General features: G+C 34.4%; 1 protein-coding gene across 1 annotated transcript in view; it reads left to right on the forward strand.

The window, feature by feature from the left end:
• Positions 1–8600, forward strand: part of ARHGAP15 (Rho GTPase activating protein 15) — a 713811-nt gene that overhangs the window by 348505 nt on the left and 356706 nt on the right. Inside the window, exon 8 of the mRNA XM_023730171.1 lies at positions 7346–7444. Within this exon, the coding sequence (XP_023585939.1) occupies positions 7346–7444 (99 nt within the window). The remainder of the gene's footprint in view (positions 1–7345; positions 7445–8600) is intronic.

An 8600-nucleotide genomic window follows, 5' to 3' on the forward strand; every position in this document is an offset into this window, starting at 1 on the left:
ACAGAACCGATCTTATTATGCAGAACAAACCTCTGCTGCAAGAATGCATGGACAGGATTATTTGAGTGTCAAAGGTACAGCTCAATTTCAATTAAAAAACACTGTTTCTTGAAAGGTTGGCCTTAAACCTTAGATTTCGGAATGCACTTGAGATCTGTCGTATATGTAGCCTAACATTTGTTTACTTTCCATTAAGCAAAAAATTGCTTACATGGGCAGGTTGTTTTGATATGATGACACCACTGAGGGTTCCAATAAATGTACACGCAAATCAATCAACCCCAACACATTGAAAACATATCCAATAAACATCTGGAAACTAATGAACGCACATTTGTTAACACAGGGGGAGTTGTGGAAATGCAGGATCCATTGGTGGCCTGGCTTATTTAGTAGCATGTGGATTTAGGAACATTTCACAGAGTCAGAAGAAACAGAGTAATTATAACATAAGGTTCAACATCTTTAGATATGTAGAACATTTTCCGTTGCTTAAAACAAATATTCCCAAAGAAAGTATAAAACATTTTTCTGACTTGCAAAGTTTTTGCAGTCTATCATTTAAATTACTTAAATAAAGGGAGCTTTACTGCTCCCCAAAGCTGAGACTATAACACCCTCCATGCATATTAGCTTGATCTTCTTGACAGACCAGAAAAGTGTTTGTGTGTGCCAATTAAAACAAAAATGGATCCCCAGTGACTTGTTCCTCACACAGCTTCTGAAGACTGCTATCATTGTTTGCTAGGGTAACCCTGGATAAGGCTGCTATCCAAAGTAAACAAACTTTTCAAAACTTTCGTGACAGATGGGGGTTACAAATGCATTTTAATAAGAGAGTTGCCAAAGCAACTTTTTTTTTTGAGGGGTAATCAGCATATATTTACTTAACATCTAGCAACATTGGGAACACAAGGCAGATACTTTCTCACAAAATGTTTTAACAAGTAACATTTTCGGAAAGACAAATTGAAGACCTTTTACTTCTAACTGATATTTTACCCTTAGTTTTGTGTTAACTTTGCTCAACATGTCAAGAAAAATGTTAAGAGTTACTCAAGCCAGACTGTAATTTGAGAGAGACATGCAGCCTGATAATGTAATTTCTTTGGTGATCATAAACACCTTTGAGACCAAGTAATGTAACTATTAGTATAAGCGTGACAACGGTCATTTGATCAGCAGTCACATGTGGAGTGTGATGCAAGATGAATAAAACGTAACTTAATCTGTTCATATTTTATTTATTTATTTTTTAAGCAGTATCACTTAAATGTAGGTCTTGATAGCTCACTGCAGTGTAGCCCAAATATATATCTTTGTTTTATGCTGTTAGTATTGAGTAAAAATAGAGCCAAAATTAATATCACGAAGAAAATAATTCATCTTTACTTCAAACCAGTTTATTATATTTTGACATGACTTTTTATTTCTACTTAATTTAATTCAAATATAATTTAAACAAAAACGATTTCATCATAAGTCCAAAATGTCGCCAAATTTAATAATAATTAAATTCCATTCCTCTTAAATGGTTAATCCACTCACTTCTAGAACCATGATAGTCATATCATTTAACATGGTTTTAGGACTCTTTGAATATTTGGCATATTTTATTACACATTTCCTATATACGATTTCAGCTTCATTAAATGGAATAAACACTCTTTAGGTTCTTCATCAAAGACTAATACTAAGCAAAATGTGAAAGATAGTTCAAATTAAGATTTTTTTTTAGTCCTTTTTCAAACCTGATGGAGTTATTTGGATGCCTCAGTTCTGTTTTATTTTTATTTTTTCATAGCAAGAGAGTAGTTGTTTGGGGAAAAAGAAATATCTGAGTAAGGACTTGGGGTGATCTTTTAAAATTGTGCTATCTTTAGCGTAAAACTAAGGAATCAAGCAACTTTTGTCTATGGTATATATTCCATACTAAATCATGGCCCCTTCCACGTTTACACACACACACACACATAGTCCTTGACTGTGTAAAACTGTCTGCTGAGGACTAGTGAACAAGAAATTAAAATCTTTGTAATCTCTTAATTCTATCGTTTAAAACGATGCCAATTTGATAGAATGGCATTCGCATTTTCCTCATTTGCTTCAGTTTCTTCATTTGCAAAATTACTTGATGATAGCAGACAGAAGCTGCATTTGAAGAATGTTTATTATGTGCTTTGAGATCATTAAAGCTGATATCACTTTGCATACCAAGTGGTAGTATTCATATCTTTAATATACTAACATTCTAATACAATCAGTCTTTAAAGAATAACATATCATGACCAACAGTTTATGCATAATTCCATGATGTAAATGTATCTGCAGTAATTACTCCCTCCTCTGAAATCTTGACATGAGCATTGTCTGTGCCACTTGCATTGGGACTTAGAATAAGCAATTTTCTATTGTTATTTATCTTCATATGCATATGTCCTATTTATCCAACAGATTGGGAGCTTTTGAAGGTGGGGACTGTGTTTCCCTAGCTTCTAGCAATGTGCCTTCCACTTAATGGATGCTTAATCAGTGGTTGTTGAGGTTTAGCGGGGTGTTCTGTCCTCTCAGTCTCCCGAAGACAGAATTATTTGTGAGATTTATTCTGAAATTTGAAGAGCAGTATTATCAAAGAGAGGAGAACTCAAGGTCATTCATCATCTGTTGCATCTTTGGTAGTCTCCCAGTGTGTGTTTGGGGTTTGGAACAGTAATAGCTGATATTATTTTAACCATCGAATATGTTTTACTGCTGAGGTATCTATCTGTAGCATAAAGTTATCCATTGATCATTGTCATAATAATTTGGTTATTATTTATAAAAGACTAAGTTAAAATGTCTACAGTGTTTATCTCTATGTAGTTATGAATATCTTCATTGTCTTTGTTTTTTCAAAATTCTCCACAATCAATTAGTATTACCTTTATAATCAGAAAAAAAAAAAAGGGAAAATTATAAAAAGTTTTAGTTTCTATTCTGGTAAACCAAATTATGGAAAATTTTAACAGTATAAATGCCATGCTAAATATTAAATTAAAATCTAACATCATAAAACTTCACTGCTAGATGAAGATGATGCTCCCTGACGTTGCTGTTGGTAGGTGCCCTCGAGTCAGTTCCGACTCATAGCAACTGATGTACAACAGAGTAAAACACTACCCAGTCCTGCACCATCCTCACAATCGTTGTTATGCTCGAGCCCATTGTTGTAGCCACTGTCTCAGTTTATCTCACTGAGGATCTTCCTCTTTTTCTCTGACCGTCTACTTTACCAAGCATGAAGTCCTTCTCCAAGGACTGGTTCCTCCTGATAACATGTCCAACGTATGTGAGATGAAGTCTCACCATCCTTGCTTCTAAGGAGCATTCTGGCTGAACTTCTTCTAAGACAGATTTGTTCATCCTTCAATATTATTTGCCAATGCCATAATTCAAAGGCATCAATTCTTCTCAGGTCTTCCTTTTCATTGTCCAGCTTTCGCACGCATATGAGACGACTGAAAACCATGGCTTGGGTCAGGTGCACCTTAGTCCTCTTTGCTTTTGAACACTTTGACATCTTTGCTTTTGAACACTTTGAAGAGGTCTTTTGCAGCAGATTTGCCCACTGCAATGCGTCATTTGATTTCTTGACTGCTTCTCTAATGGGCATAGATTGTGGATCCAAGTAAAATGAAATCCTTGACAACTTAAATCTTTTTTCTGTTTATCATGATGTTGCTTATTGGTGCACACCTTTTCTGATTTTAAACCATTCAATATCCCCTTGTTCTGTTCGAAAGATTGCCATTTCCTGATACGTATCTACAAAAGGAAAAATGGCAATACTTAAATGAACATAAACACAACTCCTTAAAACTCTTTAAATATGTTTTAAATTAGTGTAGCAATACTCCATTTGTTAATTAAAGTGTAAAAAACAAAAAAGGCAAAATTCTTCCTTTTCTTCTCATCAGTGGAGGTGAGAGTTTGGGTATACCTGCCTCCACCTTCAGAACAACCATAAGGAAACAGAGCCAGGTTCCTAGCCTAAGGGAAACCGTTGTTGAATTAATGCCAAAAACTTACAAGGCATGTGTCTGCTTTGCAGGTTGCTCAGTGGACATGCTTATATAAATTCCGAGCATTCAGATGGACCCTTATTCAGTGTGAAAAAGTTCAAGGCAAATGACCCCAGACAGCTACTTAAAGATATCCATTATTGACAGTAGTATCACACTTCTTTAGGACTTCTTGGGCACTTGAATATATCCCTACAAAATACAACTCTGTGGTGAGGATAGATTTTAAGCAACGTTTGCCTGGTGGTACAGTGGTTCAGCACTTGACTGCTACATGAAAGGTTGGTGGTTCAAACTCATCAGCTGAGCAGCGGGAGAAAGATGTGGCAGTCTGCTTCCGTAAAGATTACAGCCTTGGAAACCCTGTGGGCAGTTCTGCTCTGTTCTACAGGGTCACTGTGAGTTGCAATCGACTCAGTGGCAGTCAGTTAGGCTTCTAAGCAAAAGGGAGATCAGCAGCTCTTGCCTAAACTGGTCACGTTTTCTGTAAATTCTTCCTTCCTCCGTCACACCCTAGTTTCTGATATCGCTTAAGCAATACATAGAAAGGGTACATTAACATGGCTTAATATCAAGTCTTTTATGTCCGTTATTAGTTGTACATCACTTTAGATTGTTGTCATAAGTTGTTCAATGAAAAGATTTAGTCAAAGCTAGCATTCTTGACTGACGTCTTTTTTCCCAGGAGTGTAGAAAATTTGATTGTTCAGAGTGCAAATATGATTCAGCAAAGCATTTATCAGAAACCTTAAAGAGGTAATGTAAAAAAGTAGATTGAGAAACCTGAATTAAATGGGCTTTACCAGTCAAAGACTGCTTTCTTGTGGGTGACTGGAATGGAGCAGAACAAAGTCAATTACTGACTGTAATTAAGAAGTGGATGCATTTAAACTGTAGAGAGCAGTAGCAGTCTTCTCCAGACTGTCTGGTAACTCTAAAGACTAGTGGGAAGACAGAGGATATGAACTGTAGCTCTCTGATAGTATGTTTCGAATGAATTGCATTCATATAGTTCTCTGATCTAGCTTTCAGACATAAATTTGTAAATCCCTGATTATGTATGATTAATACAGTAATATATTTGGACAAAGAAACTTTTAAAATACATTTTGCTTTTGGTTGTGTTAGTAATAGAAGATCCCCTTCGCATAGTGTGCACCAAAAATGCAGATGTATCACTGAAGTTCTTACATTTTATCACTGTTTGAATTTACTAGACTGAAAACTGAACTATGTTGGCTTTTTCATAAACTCTCAAAATACAGTAAATCTAATTATGTTTGTTTATTGTACTTTGAAAATGTTATTCCTTTTTATAATTTTAATAACGGTTTATTTATACTGGCAGAGAAATATTAGAGTATACATCGTGCTTGGTCTAAGTCTTTTTTTTTTTTTTTGAGTATGTTAACAAATGCTGATGTTACATAGTACATTCATAATCAAAATATTTAAATTCGTATTAGGATACAGGTAGAGGCCAGGGATATTACTAGTTTTCTTGGGTTAGTTAGAAGTGACCTTATATTTTTAGATTACTATTTCTGTGGCAACACTTTATAAAGTAAATATTTGGGACTTTATGTAAGTAAAGAACATTGCAGTGGATGTGTTCAGATAATTAGGCAAACATCAGCTTAACTGCTTTTTAGTGGATGTAAAAAACAGAAGATGCAGCTATTTTAAGCCATCCCAAATCTTACATTCTGTTTTATAAAAAAGAGAATTACTGGCCCCAGTAATCTGTCAATTCTAGTGTAGGTAATTAAATTATTATCATTTCTCAATATTTCAGTTTTTATAATTGGATATACTTTGGTGTTTTTTGTTGTTTATTTTTAGTTTTGACTTAAAGCACTAAACATTTATTATGACAGATAGTTTATGTGGGTTGGGATTATCGGAGCGAAACTGGATATACTTTGGATAGTTCCTCTCCTTGCAGTTGCAAAAAATACAGCGTAGATACGGAAATCCATCTCACTGAAGAATGAGTGCATTTTACTAGGTAGGTAAAAATAAATGACAAGTGGATATATATGCATGTGTGTCATCAAAGATTTCTTAAAAACTTCAGGATCATCATCACTAAATGTTGCCATAAGAATCACTGAAACCTTCCGAGTGAGCCCTTTGGGGTAATAATTGCCACTTTAATGGTAGAATTATGTAAACATACTGAAGCATGATTTGTGATTATCAGAACCTGTGCCACATTTCAACCTTCACCACCTATTTAGAGCAAGTAAGGCTGAGAAGAGCTGACTGGCTTTTGAATGAGTATCTTGAAATGTCAGTCCTCTAAACCTCTGAAGTCGCTTGATGTGTGACACTAGCGAGCAAATGTTGGGCAGAGGTTCATCTCCCTGTTGAAACAAAAAGTCAATAATACAAAGGGAAAATCTTCACAGTTCAGATTGATGGTCTAATACAAAAGGTGTTTCTACACCCATTCTAATCAAATTCTTCTCTAAGTAGCCCTTTATGTGTGAAATCAAGAGTATTGCTCTGTTTCTATAGGGCCACATCCTTCTCTCACAATTCTGGGAAGAAAAAAGTTGACTGGAATGGAAAATATTACATGCTAAATATTACCAAATACTTAGCACCATTGTAAGATGGGAACCGGGATATTCACGTGATAAATACTCTTCATGAGGGGGTTGAATATTTAAATGAACTTTTATTCTAATAAAGTTCCTTTACGGGGAAATTGGTTCTTTTTGACTTTCCGATTGATCTTTATGATAGAAAAGTAGAAATAGCCAAATGTTATTCATTTGAATGACCTTTTGGAAACGTCCGTGTTAGTCTCTTTGGTAAATAATCTGTTTTAGAACCCTCTATAAAAGGAAATCAAATATAGAGATACTATTAGATTTGAAAACGACAAACAGGAAAGAGCTAAAAGTGCAGAATGAATTCTGACACACCCTCATGCATTTTTCTGAGGGTTCTGACTTAAGTGTGTTCTGTCTGCATTACTCGGAACTTCCTGGCTTGTTTCTTCTTGAGCTAGAGTAATTCAGCTTTAGCCCTACTCGGAGTTAATCATTCCATTATTAAAACAAGAATGCATTTGTTATGACATGAAAAAACAGTTTATAGAGAGCAGTTCAAAATGATTCTGGTCTCCCAGTTCCCAGAAAGACAATTACTGGAATACAAGAAAATATTTCAGTGTATTAAAGTGTGTTTTAAAAAAAGGATTTTTTTTTTTTTAAAGTAAGAAATGTATCTTATATGGTTTGCTTACCTGTCGTTTTTTTTTTTTGTTTTTCCAGATCACAACAGTATCAGGAAATGAGTTCCTTCTACAGTCAGATATTGAGTTCATCACATTGGATTGGTTCCACGCTATCAAAAATGCAATTGACAGATTGGTATGTATTTGTTTTGGCTGTTACCTTTATTAATTAAAATGTAGTCATTTAAATCTTATTGCTTAAGCATATAACACACATTTAAATGGGTCCTATGCACTGAGAGATACTAAGTTCTTTTGAGTTTTAATAGAGTCCACTAAAACCCTTTTCAGAAGACAGGATTTGTGAAGCTAAATGTCATTTGATTTCTCTCTTTCAAAAATGCAGTGCATTCATTTTTTTTTTCCTGAAATAACATGGACATTCATTTACTGGAGTCTGTAAAGTGCACACAGGCACTTAATAACTACTGAATTTTTACATTTTCAGTTTATGCAGCCTGTAATACATATTCTTGAAAATAAATATCAATGTATTTAAGCCTGTGCTCACTGTTATAATACCAGTAAATAATAGTCCTTTGTAACTGATTCTTATTATTCCTCTAGCTAAGCTAGGTTATTCTCATGAAAATTATGTATCTAGAACTTTATGAAAATACCGTAAATCACACATTCAGAGTATGTTTTTTTAAAAGAGTCAAATTCTTTAAGACTACTCATTTTATACTGACTCTGGAACAAAAATCTAACTTTATGACACTAATATTTACAAAATATTGAGGAAAAATATTCTTGAGAGCTTTTATTAAGGTTTACAATAAGAGAATACATTTCCTGTGTGATTTTATTGATATTTAATTACAGTCTTCCGTTGTATTATTTTGGTACTACAACTTTAAAGAAATAAAATACAAATGGACTTTTTCCCATCATCGGTATCATCCCCTTAGACACACCCTGTCCTTAGAGACACACACATACTCACATTAGTACAATGTTGTCATTAAGAGTGGACTCTGGAGCCAGACTGCCTGAGTTTAATTCCTGGTTCTGTCATTACTAGCTGGGTGGCCTTAGGCAAATTACTTAACCTTTTTGGCCTCAGTTTCCTCATCTGGAAAATAAGCATAATATTAATACTACCTTCCTAATAGGACTGTTGCGATGATTGAGTTAATGCATGTAGAGTGCTTGGAATAATGCACAGCATTTATTAAGCAGCATACACATATGTAAAACAATTATTAAATTTAAGTATTGAGCTTAGCATATAGGCTTTATCCCAAAATAATTATTGGATTTCAAGCTTTCCTTTAAATCTATCAAAATAT

This window comes from Trichechus manatus, unplaced genomic scaffold (genome assembly GCF_000243295.1).
Source record: "Trichechus manatus latirostris isolate Lorelei unplaced genomic scaffold, TriManLat1.0 scaffold00033, whole genome shotgun sequence".
Taxonomy (NCBI): Eukaryota; Metazoa; Chordata; class Mammalia; order Sirenia; family Trichechidae; genus Trichechus; species Trichechus manatus.